Source organism: Salminus brasiliensis, chromosome 2, assembly GCF_030463535.1.
Source record: "Salminus brasiliensis chromosome 2, fSalBra1.hap2, whole genome shotgun sequence".
NCBI lineage: Eukaryota > Metazoa > Chordata > Actinopteri > Characiformes > Bryconidae > Salminus > Salminus brasiliensis.
In genome coordinates this window covers 8,606,426-8,631,284 of record NC_132879.1, presented here as the reverse complement: position 1 = coordinate 8,631,284, position 24,859 = coordinate 8,606,426, and the positions used below count along the sequence as shown (strand labels likewise).

Sequence of the window (24,859 nt, the reverse complement as noted above, 5' to 3'; positions counted from 1 at the left end):
CTTCAGAGAGCTCTTTGGATCTGACCATGGTGATTTCACTCACTTCAACAATCAAGAGCAAACCAAACCAAATGTCTGAGCTTGTGGCTTGTGGCTGAATGCAATTCAATCCTCACAGCAATGCTCCACAATCTAGTAAACTCATCTGTTAAGTTTAGCTTTTGGTAAGTAATGTTTTCCCTTAGATAAAGAAAATTCACGGACACAGGGAACACTGTAGTACACTGAGATGCTGGACCAGCGGCACACCCTCCTACCACTGCTTACTGCCTAATGACCATGACCAGGACTCTTAACTATCATTACACTATTAACTATCATTACTCTGACCATCACTGCCATGACTATATTAAGTTATACTACACCATGATTATTATGATTATGATCAGAGCAGTTCAACAGTATAGATGGTTTGATAATTTGTATCAATAATTTATAAATAGTTCTGACCAGAGGAGGATGGGTCAGGTCCCCCTTGTGAGTTTTGGTTCCTCCCAATGTTTCTTCCTCCAGCTCTGAGGGAGTTTTTCCTTGCCACTGTCACTGTTGGCTGCTCACTGGGGGTCTTGGATCCTTCATGTCTTCTTATGTTATTTCTTTTCTTCAGTCTTTTACTAATTATGTAAAGCTGCTTTGTGACAAATGCGCTATACAAATAAATTTGACTTGACTTGACTAGAAAGCCTTTCCTGTAGAGACTAATTTTTACTTACTCCAACAAAAGCACGATAAACTCTTTTTAATAGCCTGATTTTGTGAGAAATGTTTTGAGCAGGTGTCCCAATACTTTTGTCTATATAGTGTACTATATAGTGGTAGGATGGCCAGGTTTCAGGCAGTTGTTAGCGATGGGAACCAGTGGGGGCAGATCTGTACCACTTAAAGAATCTAAAAGGATCTTTACTATAAAACTGCAACAGATAAGAGAAGCTCACGTGTCACCAAACATGGGATCTATTCACAAGCCTTCAGTCTCATCTTTGTGTTTAATGTAAAACAGCCAACAAATGTTCAAGTGCACTGTTCTGAGCTTAGTGCTAATAACATACTACCAGAATCCCATAGGGTGGCTAGTGGAAATGAGCATTAACAAGGTGTTCCATCATATATTTTATACAATTTCATACAACTTTGAAAATTGTGGCCTGAACTGAAGTGAAGGCCTAAACTCTTAACAGTCCTGTTTCACAACTGCTAGTTGCTATCTGCTTTGGCTGGCTTCAAAACCCATTAGGGCCGTGTTTGCATTTATATTGCTGTATTTTGTGAGAGTCTATAGCTGTAAATCTCTGCGTTGAAGCAAACAACGGAAAAAAGTACGAGCTAATCTAATCTAAAAACCTGCTCACGCCGGCATGACAGCCTCTGAACTACGACTTCTGAGAGCAAGCAGTCATCTTCTCGTGCAGGAGGACTCTGTGCCAGGCATAATGCCCCGTCTGAGTCTTCGTCCTACTTTGGTGGGTTATCAGCGCGCCATCGGTGCTGTATTGGATAATGAGGCCTTAAGAGATTCTATAACTGTCCATACAGGCAGATTTACGAGCGGCTAATTACTCCCGCTGGAGCTTTGTTTATTGACGACGTCTTCCTCTAAACATTCGCTCTGGGAGACATGATGGGCCGCTTGTCTCCGCAAACAGAGAACGAATACACTTTCAATCAGGCGGCGTGATGGATTTAATGACAAAACTCATCTTCCCTTTCCCCGTCCTCTGGCAACAGAGGGGAGGGGGAAAAAAACAGCATAAGCAGAATCTCACGGGTCCCCGAGGACACAGAAAGAACTGCTGTTTGTCTTCCAGCAGTAAACCCACTCGGGCTGAATCAGGGTTTTTTTCCTTCCGTGGTGAATAAATACGAGATGCGTTCTTGGCTTTGCTTAATTTCTTGCGCTGGTGTTTTTGAGCATAAGTAAACGACAAGGACAAATGAAAAGTGCTCATTGTGCACAGACATGTGTCTGAGGGACCTCCAGACTCTGCTGTGGGACGGAGGGATGCTTTATTACTTCAAAGAAAGACCACTTTACTGTTCGGTTCCATCATGAGCCTTGTTTAAGACCTGACAAATCTCTGGCTTAATGTACAATTCCACAGGCAGAGAAGAGACTGGCCCCCATTATCGATCGCCTGAATTACTCTGGGCTGGCTAAGCAGAATGTATGAGCTGAGAGGACCAGTATGTGATGACCAGCCTGCATTGTTTGTCCACATCCTTGTTTGGCCCTTGGATGATAGGATTTGCATTTCCTTGTGTAGAAAGTTGCTTTAAGACTTTGACAGAAGCAGCAGCCAGGATTTATTACAGAACAGGCTTAGTTCTCAAGCTTCACCAGAGAAATGAACACTGTGTAATCATCAGTATGTGAAGGATAGACAAGCTGAGGTTCTTGACAGAGCACTGAGCCTTTGTAAACTGGGATTCTAGATATTCAAGTTTCTCAGCTCTCTGTTCACCATTTCCAATGACAATGATTACACTTTTATCCTTATTTAGCTACAGGACATTACAACACGTACAGGATGTGGTGTCCTTTAAGCAGTTAAGCAAGGTGGTAATAGGTCAAAAGCTAGTTGTCTATAACAGCTATGTATCATCAGCAAACCAATGTATAGAAATATCATATTTATTGAATACTCTGACTAACAGGAGAATAAAGACTTTGAATAGCAGGGGTCCACTCCACAGAACAAAGTGGGATGCTTGGACTAAGAATTTCATGTAAAATGACATTCACAGCCACTCAAGTAAGACAGGAACCAATTTAGGAGGAGTCAGAGAGACCAATCGAATCGTGTAAATGGTTAAGAAATATTTTGTGGTCAACTGAGTCAAAAACAGCTCTAAGGTCTGAAAGAACCAATGCAGAAAAGTAGCATACTAATAATCATTAAGGTCATTCAAACTTTAAGAAGAGCTATTTCTGTACTGTTCTATAGCCCAATAATAAACAGACTGAAATGGCTCATTTAAAGTGTTGGAATTGTAATAAATAATCACTCAGTTGAATAGATACCACCTTTTAAACAATCTTGTCCTGGAAATGAAGGTTTTAAATTGGCCTGTAATTACTGCATAAGCATGGAGGGGTCAAGATTACTTTTGTAAACAATCCAACAAGTCAAAGTTTAAAAGAAGAAGAATATTTATTTTCTCTCATCTAATCATATATACTGTATATAATGTAATACATGTTTAAATATAATGAATATATATATGTTATTTATATTTTATACATTTGGGCAAAAGCTACAAGGAACACATTAAGCAAACATAGAAAAATATTAGACTATCATTGGCACGGATGATCTGGTCAATAATATCTCTAGCACAGTAGATCAGAGAGATCAAACACATTCTCACAGTGAATACATCGCTTTGTCAGTCATTTCTCTACATTCATGATCAAAACACACATGAAGAGATGTGGCAAAAGTCTGCTGTCAAAATGAAGGGCAAGTTTAGCTCACAGGATGAGTAATAAACTGTTAACATGAACCATAGCTGCCTCTCAGAGGACAAACACATATACACACACACACACGCGCATATAGACACTACACAGCCCATCAAAAGTTTGGGAAAGCTTTGCCTTCTTCTGAAATTTGCTGAGAAATATTTCATTTTCACTGTTGCGTCTCAATTAAGTAAGACAAAAACAACTAGAAAGGTTGTGCCAGTCTTTTGGATTTATTGATCTTTACCACTCAGCTTCATGTTCATCAAAGTCTCTTGGTATGAAGAGCAGCTGTCACCCGGAGAGTGATTCAACAATTTTCTTTTCCAAACTACTTTTTAGAAGCACAGATTAAAACTCTTTTGTCCAACCTGAAAGGTCTGAGTGCTGATGAGTGCAAGGGAATAAAACGTGGCCTTTGGCTTCATTCCCAACAAACCTGCTGAGCCTTTAATACATCAAGTTATTGCTGACCAACAAAGAAAATGTAATCAAATATTTCTGGAAAGCAAGGTGTCCTCAAACTTTTGACAGTGCAGGATATGCAAATCAAAGAAAACAAGGTAGGCAGCCATTTGTATATGCATGTTCATGCAAAGGGGGTTGAGGTGATATAAATGAGCTTTGGATGAAGATGAATGTGAGGACAAAACAATCCAGCTACAAATCAATCCAACCCACACCAATCCAGCAACCCAAACCAATCCAACAACCTAAACAATCCAACCCACATAAATCCAGCAACCCAAACAATCCAACCCAAACCAATCCAACAACCCAAATCAATCCAGCAACCCAAACAATCCAACCCAAACCAATCCAACAACCCACATAAATCCAGCAACCCAAACAATCCAACCCAAACCAATCCAACAACCCAAATCAATCCAGCAACCCAAACAATCCAACCCAAACCAATCCAACAACCCAAATCAATCCAGCAACCCAAACAATCCAACCCAAACCAATCCAACAACCCAAATCAATCCAGCAACCCAAACAATCCAACCCAAACCAATCCAACAACCCACATCAATCCAGCAACCCAAACCAATCCAACCCAAACCAATCCAACAACCCAAATCAATCCAGCAACCCAAACAATCCGACCCACATCAATCCAGCAACCCAAACAATCCGACCCACATCAATCCAGCAACCCAAACAATCCAACCCAAACCAATCCAGCAACCCAAATCAATCCAGCAACTCAATCAATCCAACCCACACCAATCCAGCAACCCAAACAATCCAACCCACACCAATTCAGCAACCCAAACCAATCCAGCAACCCAAACAATCCAACCCAAACCAATCCAGCAACCCACATCAATCCAGCAACCCAAACCAATCCAACAACCTAATCAATCCAACCCACATCAATCCAGCAACCCTGAACAACCCAAAAAAACATACTATCCAACAGCCTAAACAATCCAACAACTCAAAACAAGCAACTAAAACTAATTCAGGAACTTCAAACAATCCAACAACATCCAAATCAATACATCTAACAACTCAAAATGACTAAACAACCTAAGAACTCAAACAATCTAGAAACCTAACAACCTAACTTAATTGAAATTTCAACAAACAGCTCAAAACAAGCCAAAAACTCAACATACTGCCAATCATAAAGTAAATAAACATTAAAAAGTAAAGGACTTAAAAGCCTTTATTTGTCCTCTCAGTGCAAACATTTCGCCTACAATTCACAAATATGCAACTCTTATTAGAGGCGTTTGTTCAGCTGTAGATCTGCAGTTAATGTTACTCTACTTTTGTGCAATGGAAAGTCTTTTCCACCTTCATTGGATACTCCATATCTCCTTTGGCAGTACTCTCTAGGCGAGCACACACACATACATACATACACACACTTGCCCTTGTCGAATGCTAACAGTAAAATCAGGCCTCTTCTCTTCATTGTTATGCCTGTCTTGTATGGATAAACATAACCATCACTGCTTGTACCACACACACACAGGCCTGTCTGCAGCAGTAGGCCTACATTTTGGGAATCAAAGTATTGAGTGTAGGGTCTCTCTAAGTGCTGACGCAGCAGCTGAGTCATGTGACCTATCATGTGACCTCTGTCACTCTTTGATGTGCTTAAAGAGTTTAATTATCATCAATCGCTCTAGCAGCACGTTTACTGACCGATCAGTGTCAGTCTGTGCAAACACAAAAGCACAAAGAGGATCAGGGGGACAAAAGAGCTGAGATGGACATTCCTGACAAGGGCGGTGGGACGGAGAGAGAGGCCAGGATGGGCGAGTTTGTTCCTGTGATTGACAGGAGCACTCCTGAAAAAAGTTAATGTGTTGAATTTCCTGGATTGAGGCGTGTACACGATTTCCATATGAATACAAGTTACCGCATCATAACATTGTCCTTCAGTTTCAGTCTGCTTCTGGTGATTGTGTTGCTGTGATCTGCTTGAAATGTGTAGAAATGCTATTATGAGTCTTTCTATGAAACGGGTGGCATTTGTGTTCGCAACGTGTGATGAGATGCATTAAGCACACAAAAAGTGCTTAAGTTTGTTTCCAAAGATTAAAGTTATTAATTAAAGTGTTCTTGTTGCCAAACAATATAATTTCTTTAAGAGTAACATTATTTATTTATCCTGTTTCATCAGTACATGGCCATTTTCAAATGTTTGTATAGACCAACATGGCATTTGGATCTAAAATAACCAAATAAATTACATTTTGTATCAAACCTTAATGATTTTCAGGATTATATTGATGATTTAAATATGATATAATAATAATAATAATAATAATAAAATTAATAACAAACACATTTGTACTAATGTTAGAATTTGGATGCATCTCTTAGTTTGACTTACTACCCCGTCACACAGTATTTTTTTTATTTATGAATATTGTGCTGTTGCTTTCAGTTATCTCATAAGCAGTAAGCCAGAAACAACAACAATGAAAATGGGAGTTCTGATATTCTGTTACATTGTTTACTTCTTGCTTTTTCATGTTACACTGCGTTCATCAAGGTTAGGCCAACTAATTTACCACACAAAATAGAAAGGAAAAGTCTCCCTCCTTTTTCATGTTATCTGATATTTGATTGACCTGAGTGCAAGGTCAGGAACAACGTGTAGAACTGCGGCCTTTTTAGGATGAAATTTACCACCCTGTCACATTTTATTGTGAGTATGTCTCCCATGTCTAAATGAAAAGGTATAATATTACTGGGAATAGGAAACAGGAAGTTTGGCACCTGTTTCATAGAATGACTTGTACGCATTTGAATCAAGCAAATTCAATGTATCATTATTTTAGTTCAGTCTCTAAAGTGCTGAGTTAGTGTACCAAGTGTAATACTCCAGTGTTTCTTTAGACTAATCTCATTGGTAGCATTCAGCTAATTATCAAGGACAATAATTGCAACAAGCATCCCAGTACTCAGAAAAAAACAGGGCAATTCAATGCGCTCACACTAAGCCTACGTTCACACACAGGTGATTTGGGCCATTTTCATATGTGGTACTGAAATCTGAAACCCAGCAATGTGACTGGGTCTAAACACCTAGAACAAAATTCATGCGGCTTTTACGTCAGTCCAACTCGACATTCGCTGAGGAGAAGTGAAAATCAATGACAGACAGCAGTTAGTGAGAGACAGAACCGCTCTGTATTTAAAGAGATTTCTACAGAAATCCACAGCCACAGGAGGATGCTGCTGCACTGTCCAAGGAAAATACAAAGTTTAAATGCAAAGTTTAAAGAAACCAAGGATGCAAACCAGGAAAAGGGGGTGTGGCTAAATAATGCCCTTTTTACAGCTCTGAAACTTGATAGCTCCTGTGATGCTGGCGAAGATGAAAACGAAACTTCATTTGAAGCAATGCCCTTTTGCATGTGTGTCAGTTTAGGAGTTTGAACTGTTCAGACAGACAAGGCCGGATATGAGTCACATTAAAAAGATATTGTGAACAGCCTGAAAAATGTGTATTTGATGAGAAAATGGATTTGGGCCACTACAGATGCTATGTGAACGTAGCCTAACATTCAGAGGCTCCTTCCCATTTCCCTATAATCATCTGGGGCTTGTGTTTCGATGTAGGACATCAAGTGGAAATAACATCAAAGCACTAAGAATAGAGCCACATGATGCCAACCAGAGAGTTCAGTCTACTTCACTATTTAGACCAGCATTTCTATTTCCTGCCTTGAGCCCAATGATTCTGGGTAGGCTCTGGACTTACTGCGGCCCTGACCAAGGAGAAGCAGATGCAAAGACGGGTGAATGGATAGATAGTGTTTCTAGCTGGACACTGGTCATTCTGACTGGTGAGCTAGATCAATCAGGAAATGTGCTCATTCTTGGCTATGGATAAGGTCCCACTACACACTGCTGATGTGAATACGGATGTGTTGCATATCTCACTAAATCGACTTCAGGATCGCCAACAAAATCCCTATAATTCCCTATTACTGTTGTTGACATTGTAAACACCCATGGTGTGAAACGGACTACAGTATCCATGAGGCCCATGATGGCTTTTATTTATTTATTTATTTATATATTCATGGGTTAAAATTTTCCTTTTTTCCCAATTTGGTACTACCAAACCTACTCACCTGTATGTAACTCTCCTTAGCACTAGCAATGCTCCCAACACTAGAAGGGTACGGGCTTAACACACCTCCTCCAATACATGCAAAGCCAGCCACTGCCTCTTTTCAAACTGCCGCCAATTCAACGCAGCCGACACGCTTGTAGGAAAGCGGCGGGTCCCCAGCTCCACAGTATCAGATGCTCGTGTGGGCCAACTTCGCTTTTAAGAGAGATAAGGGGAGAGAGCGCCATCTACCCAACCGGAGAGAGCACAGCCAATTGTGTTCTTTTGGACTCCGGCTGCTGATGGCAAAGCGGCATGGTTCGGCATGTAAATGTTGGATTTTATACAAAATGCACAAAAATAAATACGTATATGAATCATATGGTCCAGAAACAAAAACATAGCAAGCTGTGAAAAACAATATCAGTAGTTAACAGTTCAAGCTATCAGATTTTGCCTCAGTCTCCGCAGGTGGGGATGAATAAACATTAAAAACAACAGTGGGAGTTTGAGACAGGACAGGGTAACACTAACAGAAGATGACGCTGATAAATACAAGCCTTTTTGATAAATTAAGGCAATATATCGTCAACACTTACAGACAAAAGATCTCGGGTTTCTCTACACACACCAGAAATGGACAGACATGGGGATGTTTACAGAACACACGTCATTGCATTACTGTACAAATAACACTGATGGTTTGGCTTCACGGTGACATTTTGTCCGACTCGCTACATAAACGCTATGACAAAGTGGAGCAGAACACAAACGGTGTCGTTAAAAAATAAAATCATACGAAAATAGTTCTTTCTTCACATGGAGGAACTCAGGAACTCATCAGAAAGTCTTACAGCAGTTCTCTATGGGCAAAAACAAACAGAACTTTACAGAACAGATTTACAAACGTGACCCTGCTGATCAAACCTCTTTCTTCAAGTATTGAGGGTCCAGTGACTTCGACCGCTTCAAGTCATGAACAGCGATGAGAAAATGCTTGGGATCTTAAACATGGCTGAATGAGTGGACACATCTATCTGTTAGTACATACGACACGTACATTCGGATGGGACACGGACGACACTGGTTGGAAACAGAACACTGTGAGAGCTAATTCTCAAAGCTGTGTTAATATCATCTGGTTTAAGGCTTGTTCGAGCCTCCGGATATTATCTTCACCTCTATATACTTCTCACTATATACTTACTATACATACTGTACAACATTTATATATGTATATACTGCTAGATCGTCTTGCCCCGCTGCAATCTGCCCACCAGCGCTTTGTGGAGCGATCTGATCAGCCTTTTATTTTAAGTTGAGGAGCCCTGATGCAACCTGTTCTGCTTAATCGGATTGCTTTGTCAAACAGCTTCTGATTGGTCTTCTCTTGGAGACCTGTTGTGTTTAATCTAACAAACCTTTGAATGTGGCCTCTGAGGTGTGATCTGATTGGCCATTTGAAACTCGCTGGAGCATTGTAGCTGGCTTGTTACACAGAGCGAAACGCCCCAAGTCGCTATTTGAAGTAGTTGAGGCCGGTGACGAGCAGAAACTTCTCGAGGAACAGCTCGGAGTCCAGCACGGCGATGTGAGCGGCTCTGCCGATCAGTGTGTTGGCCGTGTTCGGCAAAGCGTGGAACACGTTCTGACGGATCAGCCGGCAGTTCGGAGCATCCAGCAGCGGCTGCAGCAAGTTGTTTATCATCTCTGTGTACACCGGACCTGGTGTAGGACACAAGGACAGAGATACGGACACACACAGTCATACACTGATGCAGGAAAACACACTGTACAGTCGGATCAGTTCAAAGGTGCCCGGCATGGATCGGCAATGTAACCCTTTAGCAAGTCCCAGCAATCATGCTTTAGTTCCACTCATTCATCTAAGCTGCTAATCAACACAGGTTTGCCGGCCATACCGGTCACACACTTGCTCAATTTTAAGCTCAGTGAGCTCGTTAAATTTTTTTACGAACTCTTTGTGCTGGTTTAAACCCTGGTTATTTGCTAAAACAGCACAGAAAAGTGTCCCGTGCCTATGATAATGTAACCACCATGTCACGTCACCTCAGTAGAACATTTCTGGCATAAAATCAGTGCTGATTTATGACACTGTAAACAAAAACGCCTACCTTCATGAGGCTGGAGTTATTCTCTAGCTTCTTACTGGAGCTTTCTGTTCCACCTTAAATGATGCAGAAGCTACATATGCAAAAATGCATGCATAAAACTTTTTTTTTTTTTTTTTCTTTAATTTATTCCTAATTGTACTCCATCTTCAACACAATTTCTACCAAATTTGGAAGGCCAAGTAATACATCAGGTCCTTCTGTGCTGAACTTTACTTGGTATGCTGGTTATTTAGTGCATAGTGAAAGGGATGTGTGGTTGCATTTTGACTGGCTTTACTTGTGTATATAGGCATACACGATAAGGACAGAAGTATTGGTACACCTGCTCATTCATTGCTCTTCCAAATACTGCTTTTGCTCTCTACTGTCCAGATTTTAAAGTATTGCTGTGAGGATTTGATTGCATTCAGCGATAACACTGTTAGTGAGGTCAGGATGTTGAATGATCATCAGCCCACCTCATGCCCAACTCATCCCATCATTCCAGAGCTATAATTATAAATAATACCACAGGATTCCTGATCTGCTCTTGTCTGCACAGTTACTTCCTGTTGAATTACACATCATTTTACAGGTGGCGTACAATGGAGTCTTGAGCAACAGCCACATCCTGCTGTAAAAACTGCCTGTGTGGACGTCACAGACAGCCAGATCTCACTCACGAAAGGGTTAAAGGTATAGAACTGTTGTAAGTCACAGAAACATCACCTCAGATTCTTTAGGAAAAACATTGTCACGCTAAGAAAAATCTGAGTTCACTACATTATTATGATTGATTAATCAGAAATAAAAGCACACACACACACACACACAAACAGTCCATCTGTTTTTCACTTTTCGGTTACAGCTCCTTGGTGAATTCAGTTCTACCTGAACAGCTCTGTCTGTGTGTGTGTGTGTGTGTGTATGTGTGTGTGTGTGTGTATATCTGTGTGTATGTGTTGACACCATCTCCTCAGCAGTGTCACACTGACACACCGTGACTAAATTCTTTCATCTGCTCCTTAAACCTTTGTGAAAAGCTGTCAGAGAGAGCGTAGCCATCTCAAAGGTGGCAATAAAGAATACAGAGTAACCGAAACAAACTCTGATCACTGCTCACACTGCTCTCTCTCTCTCTCTCTCTCTCTCTCTCTCTCTCTCTCTCCTGCCAACACACTACATCTCACACATGTCACACATGTTTCATTCATCAAGTTTAAGACTAGGTTGAGACCAAATTTGAGCCTGTTGTTGAGACAGGAAGCACAACCTTTACTTTACTCTGGTTAATCTGCATAATCTCCTCTACACCCTAGGGTCATCTAACTGGACCTCATGCAGTTTAACTTAAGGGTGACATCCTCGGGGCACTAAAGCAGTGGTCTATGAGTTGTGCATGCTTGTTTTTTTGGTGTCCAGGATGAATACTCACCCTGCCCAATAGTTTACTACTCTAGGGTGGATTATTCTAATTAGACACACATTTGGTATTTGTGTCAAACGTGTTTCCACAGTGAAATCTTTTCATTTTCCATTTGAGAGCACAGGCTCTAGTAGCATCCCTGTAAAAAGCGATTTGTGAGGCCCTATGAAGCGACTTATTTCTCTACATCACTAACATACTTGAACCTATCACAGTCCAGTATGCCAAAAGATGGTAAAATACGATGATGGAGGAGCTATGTGGACTATGCAATCGATAGTTAGCTAAAACAGATAAATGAAGAGCGGTTAGAACTGTAAAAGTCTCACATTTATATTTAAATATTTTGCCAAAACAATACCAAATATGATGTACAACCTAGACCTGTAAGCATCTAAAGCTCGGCGAACTGTCCAAGTAATGACCCTGAAGCTGGCTTCTTATATAAATGGTCCCAAAGGTGCTGCAGAATGAATCTATGCAGTATTTAAATGCATTTAATTCAGCTGATTAATGTATCAATGGTAAGTAGACTATATAGACAAAAGTATTGGGACACCAGCTCATTCACTGCATTGTTTCTGCTAAAATCAAGAGTTTTAAAAAAATAGTTTTTCTGTCAGTAACTGTCTCTACTGTCCAGAAAGGGTTTTCTACTAGATCTTGGAGCATTGCTGTGAGGATATGATTGCATTAAGCAACAATAGCAAAAGTGAGATCAGGATGTAGGATGATCACCATCCCACCCCATCCTCAACTCTGAAACGTCCTGGATGGAGCACCATCCATCATTCCAGAGAACACAGTCCCCACAGCTCAATACCCCTTTAGCCCATGCCTGGCACTAAGCAGCATGGTGCCAATAGGTTCATGTTTATCTACTCCAGATAGTCCTATTCTATTGGCAGATCTTCCTTACCAGGACTACACAAGGTCTTACAGCTCTGTTTTGGTTTTGCTGGATTTTTTTTTGAAGGAGGAACAACAGTGTTTGAGGTTCATGGCCTGTTGCTTCCTGAGAGCTGAACTCTCATTATTCAGCCATGCCAAGATCAATACAGTTTCCCATGCTAGGCCTCTTTTAAATGATGCAGCAGTTCTGTTCTTGTACACCAGCACCGTGCAAAGCTACGCCATTTAAGGTGGAATGGAAACTTGAAACATGAAGCCAACTTCAGATTCATGCCCAAGTAGCAGTACCTACTAGTACCTACTAGTACCTACTAACTGTGAACAGCTTCTTACACCAGAGCTCAGGTCTGAAAACTCTACATATCCTGGAGTTTAGAAGATTGAGACACTCTGCTAAGCTACTCTTGATCACTGGGGTGTGCTGTGGGTTTGGTGAGACTGACCTGTGGTTCTGTCTCTAAGAGCCGTCCTGCACATCTCTATCCTAGCTGAGTGGAAGGGGACGTAGCGGTCCTGGGGAGAGGCCACCAACACCACATTCCGAAAGAACTGCAGCCCTGCAACACAATAGAAACACATCAGGTCCTGTTGTGTGTGTGTGTGTGTGTAGTCTCTCAGATCAACACAGTGTACCACTTGCATACTTGATATGCTGGTTATTTAGTGCATAGTGGACGGGTTGTGTGGTTGAGTTTTAACTGGCTTTACCTGTGTATACTCTACCCCATGCCTGTTTATCTCCTCCTAAGAGTCCTATTCTATTGGCTACCTAAAGTAGCTGAATGCTCCAATAAATAAATATTTGTCAGTAAATCATACAGCTGTAATGATATGCTGAATATGAATGCATATAATATGCAGAAATGACATTGCATTACACCCCATAGTAATTTTTTACCTGGTTTTTGGCTGAGCGTATAGAGAAACGTCTGACGAGGGTCCGGGTGGTCTCTGAAGGTGAGTTGAAGCAGGGAGCCAGACTTCTTCAGCTTCTGCATCAGCCACAAACCTTAGAGCACAGAATGCTGTCATTTTAACACTCCTTGAAATATTAAACACACATGGCATGGCAACAGGAGGGAAACCTTACCCTAACCTAGACTTTTAATGGACGTCATTTTAGAGTATCCTAACCCACTCGTTAGTACTCTCCCCCTATCACATGTAATGTTTCCGACACTGGGAGGGTGAGGACTGACATGTGCCTCCTCTGACACATGCGCAACCTGCCAGCACTTCTATTCAAAGTCACTGGGCAACCAACATGCTCGGAGGAAAGCGCAATGTACCCAGCTCTGATGCATCGGCTAGTATACGTCCATGCCGGCCAGCATCCCACCAAAGCAAGGCCAATTGTGCTCTCTTGGGCTTTGGCTGGAGGTCATAGTGGCAGCGCCTTACTCCGCTGGACCACTTAGAGCTCATTTGGGAGCTCCTTTCTATTGGTCGACTCACCATGAAATTTTCTGACACAATATAAAGAACTGCTGCTCGATACAGATTATGTCAAAAAGTGAGAAACTGAAAAAGAGGCGTGTGTCTGTGTTACCTGTGCTGACCAGCGTGCTGTTGTTAAACAGCGTGCCGAGGTGAGGTCCAGACAGAGAGAGGAAGGTGTGCAGTTTGCTGAGGTAGCAGCGGAATCGCGGTCTGGTCAGCACTGAGCGAATGATGACGTTTCCCAGAGAATGACCAATAAAACTGCAAACACACAGATATAAACAAACTACCTTTATAACAGAAACACAAACATTCTTCAGATTTTAACTGTGTTTTGTTGTAGCCAGTTACTACACAATTAACTGCATTATTAACTAGAAACATAAATTATATTTACCATTAAATGACAATACAGACCTACATAATAACTCTGGGCATTCAAGGGTTAAAGCACTGCTGTAAACAGCTCTGTGTTGTGGTAGTTGCATCAGCCCTCTGTGCTTGTTTACTTGCTTATTAACATATCCTGCATTCCCGGTGGAAAGTGTGGATTACCACTGTTAGCCACTGTTCTGTGTTATTGGGGTCTCCCAGTAGTCGTGGGTTCTGTAGCTACTTTTGGCAGCTAATACAAATATAAAATCAACATTTATGTGAGTTTATTTGATTTTTTCTATTTTTTTATACAGTTGTTGTGACAAAGCAGCTTCGTAGTATTGCCAATGGTACAGAACCCAAGTGTTCAAGCCAAAGGCTACAGAGTCAAGAAAAACTGAGCATGAGGAAGAACCACTAAGGGGAACCGAGACAAGACTCAAACAGAAAAGATCTCTAAGAGTATGATGAAGAACCCAGAGAGGAACCAAGAAGAACCTCAGTAGAGGAAGAAACATTGAGGGGAACCAAGACCCAAAAGGAAAAGACTCACTAGGAGTATGAGGAAGAACAACTGAGAGGAAAGTGCAAAGGGAGAACCTCTCTATGTGCATTAGGAGGAACCATGACCCAAAAGAGAAACTCTCTAAAACATGGGGAGGAACCACTGAGAGGAACCAAGATTCAAACGTAGAAACTCTCTACTGAGGAACCAAAACTCTCGAAGAACATTATTAAGAACTATGGAGACAAACCAAGACTCAAAGGGTAAAATTCTCTAAAAACACGAGGAACAGCCACTAATAAGAACCAAGACCAAGGAGAAACATGGGGAAGAACCTGCTATGCCTTTTCATTGGCCAAAAATTGGTCAATGAAAAGGTTCTGATGGAACATGTGGCTACCAGAATAGCTGGAAAAGTATGGTTCCTTTTAGTGTGTGTGTGTGTGTGTGTGTGTGTGTGTGTGTGTGCTTAGGTTCACTGTAGGGGAAGCTTCTTTCTGGCTGGCCTGCTGTTTGCTGTGACTGTGAGGATTCAGGAAATGTAGATACATACACCCAGGTCTCATTCTAATTCCCCCTTATGGACAGTTCAACACTACAACACTGCCACCTTGTGGTCAAACAAGACCTGCACATTCAGTAACAGCAGACTCAACAACAGACTTGGTGAGATTTCCCCCTTAATTTTTTATTAGAACTTTATTCTGGATATTAATGTTTTTCGGACTTGGGGATGTGACGGGTTTAAGTGAATGTGTGCAACAAAGTTGTAAACCTGATTCTGCCCACGGTGAGGTTGTAGAGCTGGATGTGCTGAATGATCTCATCAAGCAGGCGGTCCGTCATGGTGTCGAAATCTGCAAACGTGTCGGTCTGTAGAAAGAGAGAGAGAGAGCATTACTCCCAACTGCAGCTCACCAGCAGTGACTGAAAAGTCTCATAATCACTAAAAAAGTCTATTAGGTTTATTTTAGCTGATAAACTAGTGGTAGAGGTAGTTCCCAGTGGTTGGGCTGTTACTACTATGTGGCCTGAATGTTAAGGCTAAAGTGAGAGCGCTGATCATAATTACCTGGTTGCGTTCAGACATGAGGAAGTCTAGTCTGGACCCTGGCAGGCCGAGCTCTATGAAGGTCTTTACTAAACGCAGGTCTGCACTGTTTCCTGAAAGCAACCAAAACATACAGGCCTGAGGTATTCACAGAACAACCCAACACATATACAGTATGCTCTTGAGGTGCTAGAACCTGCTTAGAACACATGCAAGTCTTGAATGTAAACCAGGTGTAAATTAGGGTTCTTTCACTGTACCATTCCCTTTACTTTTTTAGCCTAAGACAAAACAACAGACTGCCTACAGCTGAACATAACTGGGTTCTACAAAACTTCCTTTCTGTAGTGTTTCCCAGTCCTGCTCCTGGAGTACCCCGTTCCTGCAGAGTGGAGTATTTTCCCTGTAGATCCACTCTCATAATGTGATGAAGCTTCCTTTGTGCTAGCATGTTTTATACAACAGTAAGTTCCGGGCCACACAAGCTGTATCACTTCATTGAATGCTGTTGCTATAAATCATATAATGAACCAATAAGTAATGCAAATGCCTTAAGCAAATAACAAGAATAAACAAAACATGAGTAGGAAGTGGGTCAACAACCCCTGGCAAAAATGATGGAATCACCACTCTTGGAGGAAGTTATTTAATAAGAATAATAAGTCATTAATATTTATATATTAAGTAATTGTTTATTTTGTAGATATGCCATACAACTTACACATGCTACAAAATATAGACATGCTAAAAATGGAAACAATTCAAAGACACTCTTCCAAGAGTGGTGATTCCATCATTTTTGCCAGGGGTTGTATGTAAGGAGCTGGAAAAGGAACTGCAGGCTGTGCAGTGGATGAGTGGAGCTGCCTGTTAAAGAGAAAAAAAACTCCCTAAGAGTGAGAGCCACATTTTCGCATTAGCTATAGCTGAAGGCTATACACACACACACACACACACACACACACACACATATTCCAACAGCAAAAGGGCTTGTTAATGAACTTTTTAAACGAATCAGGTGTGTTAGAGCAGGAAGGAAAGCCAGCAAACTGTGAAGAGCAGGGGTTCTCCAAGATCAAAGTTTACAGGTACTTACCATCCAGACCATGGACACACACCACCAAGTGGATTCCATCTTCAAACTCCTCCTCTTCCTCCTCAGGGGGGAAGTAAGGATGATCAGACGCCAGGAGAGGAAGGTCGCTGTAGAGAGTGGCTCTGAATGCTAACTCCCTCAGAAACGCCTCTTTAGCTTTATAAAAACTAAAACACACACACACAAACACAGATACACACACACATACATACACAGACACACAGATACACAGCAGTGAGAGACTGGATTTACATTCCAAGCTCCAACTCCTACCCAAATTCTAAGACAGTGGGACACTTTTGGAAAGTTTGACTAGTATTGAATTGAACTGATTATGGTTGGAGGTCTCTGGTCTCTTGTTGAAGAGCTATTAAATGGTTCTACATATATATAACATATATACCCTCAATAAATCAAAGTAGATCAAAACCCAGCTCATGTCACTTACTTCAGCATCCTCTCACTGATCTCCTGTTCAGCACACAGGGAGGAGGAAGAGGAGGAGATGATTCCAAAGGAGCCCAGGGGCTGATGGGTAATGGGGGAGGTGGCCTGGCGGGCAGAGAGTCCACTTACGGACGGCGAATCGCGGAGGACGGACGAAAAGGGCAGACAGGTTGGAGCGCAGGACACGGACAGGTTTACCACCTCCACTACCTTCTTATTGACGAAAGCCAGGCCTGAACTCTGTGCCTTATTGGCTCTGGTCTGCCCCTCCAGTCCCTTCTGCTCTCTGCCATTGGATAGGAGCCCTGTGAGGTCACTGGGCCTCTCCTTGTCATTGGTAGTCAGGCTGACATGGGTTTCCTTTTTGTTGGTTTGTGTGTCTGTAAAGCTCCTCTCATCCTCAAGCTCATTCAGATGAATGTGATGGAAACTAACATCGTCGTAATCCTGGTTATCTGGGTTGTTAACCAAATCTGTGTTTGACTCTGGCGCCCCCTTGTGTTCACAGCATTCAGATTCACAGGCACATGTTTTAGTGTCATCGTCAAGCGAACTTGAGTCTTCCACATGCAACACGCCATTGCTGTCTTCGTTGACTTGAACGTCCAGAGCATCTTTGTGCGCTACAAACTGCTGAAAGAGCAGTACTTCCTGGACGACACTTAACAAGCTGGCATCAGCTTCGATATCTGCAGCTGTTTCCTGATTGGATAGTGCCTCCTCAGACACCTCCTGATTAGTGTCCTGATTAGGAACGCCCTCAGAGTCGCCTTCTAGGTTTCGTCTTGTGTGACTGGCCACCTCCAGAACGACACTCCTCTGCCCGGTCTCTTCAGTGTTCCGTCTCTGCTGATTGGCTAGCTCCTGCTTGTCCTCGCTGTCGTCGGGGCTGCTAATCTGCGGAGCAGAGGCGGATTTGGTGAGGGTGTTCAGCTGCCTCTGCCGCTCCTCTTCCTCATCTTCATAGGGCAGGGAGCTGATAGAGGTCAGTGAAGCCTGCGTGGCGCTGGGCAGGCTGCCGTGGCTCTCCGTCTGAAGCCCCTCAAGGGAACTGCGGTGGGCAGCCCGTCGACGGCTAAGGTGCTGCTGCTGCAGAGAGTCACGACCTACAACCCCACCACGGCCGTCCAGGGGCCAGCAGGCCACGGAACTGGGCTCGCTCTCGATGCCCGAGTCAGAGATTACGGAGGAAGAGCGCTTTATTACCTTATTTGATCTGCCTAGGAAGCCACCTCTGGGCGGAGTCTCGGGATGCTGAATGTTGTGTGAGTTATGGGGTGGTGTGATTGGCGGGTCGGTTGTAGGGGTTTGTGTAATTGACTCAGACAACACTGTCCCACTAGGATCTTCGATCCCACCATCTTTCGCTTGTGTCAAAGATGCTGGTGCCCCTGTGGAGGAGTCATCGAGTACTGTGTCTGCATCTTCATTGTGATTAAGGAGCTTTGGGCCATCAGAGTTCATGCGGCTAACGGATTCTGTCACGTTTGATTGGATGAGCAGTACTTCATCTCCTCTGTATGGGTCTGAATCACTGGGTCTGACGTCAATGTGCCTCAGACCGTTACTTGAAAGACACTCCAACGTTTGCAAGCCACTGTCCACACAGGACAACCCCACAGTTATATCTGTAATATCTGTAGGGTCAGGCTCAGGATCAGCACTTTCAAGGGTTTGGACTTCCGTTTGTAGTTCCGAGTCTAATTCAGCACTTTCCATGCTCTGGCACTGGTCAACTGCTTCATCTCTACTTCCAGATCTTGAGCAACTCTCTAACTTGGCTATGGACTCAAACTCAGCTTCAGTTCTGTCTATACACACCGTCCCATCTTCATCTTCATCAATCCTATGCTCAGCCTTGGTTGTATTTCCCTCCTTGTCTATGACAAAGTCCCGCTCTTGTCCAATCAGAGCCATGTAAGTGGGCAGGTCCATATAGTCCTCACAAGAGGGATCTTCAGGGGTTATTGCTGGTGTGTGAGAATATGGACTCCCCTCTGCTGGTGTGATGGTCTGGTTTACTGTCTCTTCAGGTTCAGCAGATTGCTGAGAGGTTGAGATGGGCTGGGTTGGCACATGTGTTTTGTAATCTGAAAGAAACCAAATGTGCTTCATTATAGAAGAGCTAAAAGCATTTACATGTTTTGTGGAAAGCAGAAATACCCTTTAAATTATATTTGCTATGTTATATATACATATAGTAACAGACTATGATGTTGCACCGTGAGTTCAACTTCTTAGTGTTGTGTACAGGGCATCACAGATGGGTACAGAAGGCTGTAGGCAATAACACTGGAGATTTACAAGTATACTCATATTAAAGGGCCCCTCAAAAGCTTTTTAATAAAGCCAATGGGTCTATATAGATACAAGATACAAGTAAAATAGTTGGTTCTATATATTACCAAAGAGTTCCACTACTGCTAGCAAAGACCCATTTTCAGTAATGTATAGAACCCATTTTTGCTTACAGTGTACCATACTGTGCCAGAGACTCTTTACTCTATTATCATCATTTATTGTCATCAAGTATAAGATTGTCCTCGGATCCTCCATTTTTTTAGGAGAATCTCTTTCAGGGTTTCTGCAGAAATCTGCAAGGAGACTTAATCCTCACCTCAAGAAGTTTTCTGCTTCTCAACATCCTCAAAGTTTACCCGAATGTATTTAATAAAGTTGATGTCTGGACTCTGAGGTGGCTAGGCTACTGCTCCAGATTTACTCTCTAAAAGCTTTAAGCGATGTTTATCTAGTGCGTTATGAGGTGCAGTGTCTGCAGGTCATGTGAAGACTTGTACGTAATGGACATTTTGTCAAATGAAATAAACTAAGGACAATTCGGGCCTTTGAACAGTAAGGAGTGTGTTCCGTTATGTAGCACAGCATCAGATTAAGATTAAAAACAGACCTAAGCAGGGTGCGTCCACAAATCTGTCCTCAAATATGATTGGCAAGCTGCTCCAGTCGCCGTCAATGTCCAGGCACTCGATGGGCAGAGGGGGCATCCGGCTCATGTAGTCTGAACTCCTCAACTCCACAGCCACCTGAGCATGCCTACTGATACTGCAGAATAAATTTGAATAATTAGAATAAACCCAAATAAACATAAAGTCAGTGGTCAGTGAGAGTTTCTACGTGTAAAACTCAATATAACATTAGAATAAACCCAAATAAACATAAAGTCAGTGGTCAGTGAGAGTATCTACGTGTAAAACTCTATATAACATTAGAATAAACCCAAAAAAACATAAAGTCAGTGGTCAGTGAGAGTTTCTACGTGTAAAACTCAATATAACATTAGAATAAACCCAAATAAACATAAAGTCAGTGGTCAGTGAGAGTATCTATGTGTAAAACTCTATATAACATTAGAATAAATCCAAATAAACATAAAGTCAGTGGTCAGTGAGAGTGTCTACTTGTAAAACTCTATATAACATTAGAATAAACCCAAATAAACATAAAGTCAGTGGTCAGTGAGTGTGTCTACCTGTAAAACTCTATATAACATTAGAATAAACCCAAATAAACATAAAGTCAGTGGTCAGTCAGAGTGTCTACCTGTAAAACTCTATATAACATTAGAATAAATCCAAATAAACATAAAGTCAGTGGTCAGTGAGAGTGTCTACTTGTAAAACTCTATATAACATTAGAATAAACCCAAATAAACATAAAGTCAGTGGTCAGTGAGTGTGTCTACCTGTAAAACTCTATATAACATTAGAATAAACCCAAATAAACATAAAGTCAGTGGTCAGTGAGAGCGTCTACCTGTAAAACTCTATATAACATTAGAATAAACCCAAATAAACATAAAGTCAGTGGTCAGTCAGAGTGTCTACCTGTAAAACTCTATATAACATTAGAATAAACCCATAAACATAAAGTCAGTGGTCAGTGAGAGTGTCTACCTGTAAAACTCTATATAACATTAGAATAAACCCAAATAAACATAAAGTCAGTGGTCAGTGAGAGTATCTACCTGTAAAACTCTATATAACATTAGAATAAACCTAAATAAACATAAAGTCAGTGGTCAGTCAGAGTGTCTACCTGTAAAACTCTATATAACATTAGAATAATCCCAAATAAACATAAAGTCAGTGGTCAGTGAGAGTGTCTATCTGTACTTAACTCTATATAACATTAGAATAAACCCAAATAAACATAAAGTCAGTGGTCAGTGAGAGTGTCTACCTGTAAAACTCTATATAACATTAGAATAAACCCATAAACATAAAGTCAGTGGTCAGTGAGAGTGTCTACCTGTAAAACTCTATATAACATTAGAATAAACCCAAATAAACATAAAGTCAGTGGTCAGTGAGAGTGTCTACCTGTAAAACTCTATATAACATTAGAATAAACCCAAATAAACATAAAGTCAGTGGTCAGTGAGAGTATCTGCTTGTAAAACTCTATATAACATTAGAATAAACCCAAATAAACAAAAAGTCAGTGGTCAGCGAGAGTATCTACCTGTAAAACTCTATATAACATTAGAATAATCCCAAATAAACATAAAGTCAGTGGTCAGTTGAGAGTGTCTACCTGTAATTAACTCTATATAACATTAGAATAAACCCTAATAAACATAAAGTCAGTGGTCAGTGAGAGTGTCTACCTGTAAAACTCTATATAACATTAGAATAAACCCAAATAAACATAAAGTCAGTGGTCAGTGAGAGTATCTACCTGTAAAACTCTATATAACATTAGAATAAACTCAAATAAATATAAAGTCAGTGGTCAGCGAGAGTATCTACCTGTAAAACTCTATATAACATTAGAATAAACCCAAATAAACATAAAGTCAGTGGTTAGTTGAGAGTGTCTACCTGTAATTAACTCTATATAACATTAGAATAAACCCTAATAAACATAAAGTCAGTGGTCAGTGAGAGTGTCTACCTGTAAACTCTATATAACATTAGAATAAACCCAAATAAACACAAAGTCAGTGGTCAGTGAGAGTGTCTACCTGTAAAACTCTATATAACATTAGAATAAACCCAAATAAACATAAAGTCAGTGGTCAGTGAGAGTATCTACCTGTAAAACTCTATATAACATTAGAATAAACTCAAATAAATATAAAGTCAGTGGTCAGCGAGAGTATCTACCTGTAAAACTCTATATAACATTAGAATAATCCCAAATAAACATAAAGTCAGTGGTCAGTGAGAGTGTCTACCTGTAATTAACTCTATATAACATTAGAATAAACCCATAGTTAGTTCACATTTCTTGCCAGCTCTCTCACTTCTGGTCTAAACCTTGACTTTCATAAAAAACATCTGTCACTCTATTACAGTAATGGCTGCAGACAAGGTTATAGTTTATTCATAAGGACCTTCTACACCTTCTACTGTATTACTGTATAACAGTGTGAAATCTAACTTTCAGATACAACTGGTAAACATAGGTCTTTATTTGTGTGTGTTTCTGTAAGAGAATAAGACAGAGTGCTCACAGCTCCTCCTGAAACGTGAGTGAAGACTCTTTGGGGTGTTCAGTGAAAAAGTAGCCCTCAGAAAATCTCCTGACCTGTGGAGAAGACATGCATTACAACTCATGTTGAACACAAAATAATCTCTCTGAATATTTGGCTGTTAATGTTTGGTTAATGTGGTTAATTGTGATTGATCATATTGCCATATTGCATAAATGTGTCCTTAACAATTCTCTCTAAAAGTTGTGTATTGTAATTATAGATATCCAAGTAGACAAAGAGTTCTTAATCAGCATGTATTTATTACTCTTAGTAACTATTCAGTTTTCTTGGTGTTAATGCAGAATTCACCTGAACCTAAACATGAAATACTGAGTTATCTATCTGTTATCTGTCCATTATTTAATTTCATAAGAATGTTTTAGAAATATTTACTTCAAATGAATGATTACAATGAAGCAAAGTAAAATAACAGTTCAGTTGGTTACAATAATGTTATTATAGAAGTAGTAAATATAGCGATATAGAAATATAAAAGTAGTAAATAAAGTAGACGTAATAAATCTAGTAAGATAGAATTAGCAAATATAGAAATATAAAAGTACCAAGTATAGTAGCATAAAAGTAGTAAATAAAATAGAAGTAAGACAGAATTAGCAATACAGAAGTATTAAATAAAGCAGTATAGACATAATAAATATAGAGTTATAGAAGTAGCAAATATATAAGTAATAAATAAAGTAGTATTGAAGTAGTAAATAAGGTAAAATTAATACAGTAATATAGAAGTAGCAAACATAGAAATACAGAAATGGCAAATATAATAGCAGGCAATAGTAAATATATTTGTAAAGTAGCAAATATGTCAGTAATAAATATAGTAGTGTATAAGTAGTAAATAAAGTAGAAGAAATAAATATTGTAATATAGAACTAATAATAATAGGAAACTGAAATATAGAATTATTATAGACATAGCAAATACAGGTATGGGAGCAGTATAACAGTTAAAAAAGAGAGTTGCACAAGAGTGTTAATAAGATTCTCTATACTGAACTTCCAGGACACAAAATCGACTTATTTATTACCTACGAGAAATTCATAACATGAGTACAGCCCATCTCGCACAAGTCGGTGTGTTACGATAAGACTGACCCACCCTGAGTGTGTGGTGGTCTTGGGCCAGGTAGCTGCGGATTTGCGGGTTTGGGACGGCGGCCTCCACAAACTGAGCCCAGAGGGACGCCATCTTCACACACAGCTGAGACAAATCTCTTGATATCTGCTCTGCCACCTTCTCATGACCACCCTGTAACTACAGAGAGCAAGAGAGAGAGAGAGAGAGAAGGCAGAGAGTATAAGAATAAGTATCTATCAGGCTTATCTGAAGCTGAATGAAAAGCTGAAATGCAGAGGAAGGCCCTGCGATACGCTCTCAGTTTACTACTGTGTTACTCTCTGAACTGGGTCTTCTAGAGAGAAGCTTCCGAACCTGCAGTTCGATGGTGAGCTTGTTCAGCGTCTCCTCAATCGGCAGATCCTCTGCAGGAAGAAAAAAAAAAACAGCTCAGATTTGAATGAAACCTGCCTGTCGCCTCCTCATGAATGTGTTACGTATTCAACACATCTACTACACTCCCAAAACAGAGAGGTTCTCTTTAAGGGTTCTTTAGTAAAAGCTATACAGAACCAGGCCAGTCGTAAAGAACCATTTGGATGCTTAAATGGTTTCTTGCCTGGTCTAAGAATCCTTTTTCAGTACTGGTGGAACCTTTAGTACTGTGTGTGGTGTTCAGTTCAGTTACCTGATGCCACTGATTTTATTCAGGTGTAACTGACTGATTTAAATGACGAATTTTAAACGCAATTTAATGCATTTGTAAGTGTACTCTCAAAAACACAATGTATTTCTAGGTATGATTTTAAATATTTTATGCCTCATTTGTTTGTCGACATCCCAGACAGACTGAAAAATACACTTTTACCCAGCC

General features: G+C 40.8%; 1 protein-coding gene across 1 annotated transcript in view; it reads right to left on the bottom strand.

Annotated features, from left to right (window-relative positions):
- Positions 1-3,130: 3,130 nt before the first annotated feature.
- fam135b (family with sequence similarity 135 member B) overlaps positions 3,131-24,859 on the bottom strand; it is a 103,052-nt gene continuing 81,323 nt past the window's right edge. Inside the window, exons 9-20 of the mRNA XM_072674283.1 lie at positions 24,361-24,410; positions 24,028-24,183; positions 22,891-22,964; positions 20,323-20,477; positions 17,416-19,504; positions 16,968-17,134; positions 15,893-15,984; positions 15,596-15,693; positions 14,050-14,201; positions 13,399-13,509; positions 12,944-13,057; positions 3,131-9,773 (exon numbers count right to left, since the gene is read on the bottom strand). Of these exons, the coding sequence (XP_072530384.1) occupies positions 9,568-9,773; positions 12,944-13,057; positions 13,399-13,509; positions 14,050-14,201; positions 15,596-15,693; positions 15,893-15,984; positions 16,968-17,134; positions 17,416-19,504; positions 20,323-20,477; positions 22,891-22,964; positions 24,028-24,183; positions 24,361-24,410 (3,464 nt within the window). The 3' untranslated portion in view covers positions 3,131-9,567. The remainder of the gene's footprint in view (positions 9,774-12,943; positions 13,058-13,398; positions 13,510-14,049; positions 14,202-15,595; positions 15,694-15,892; positions 15,985-16,967; positions 17,135-17,415; positions 19,505-20,322; positions 20,478-22,890; positions 22,965-24,027; positions 24,184-24,360; positions 24,411-24,859) is intronic.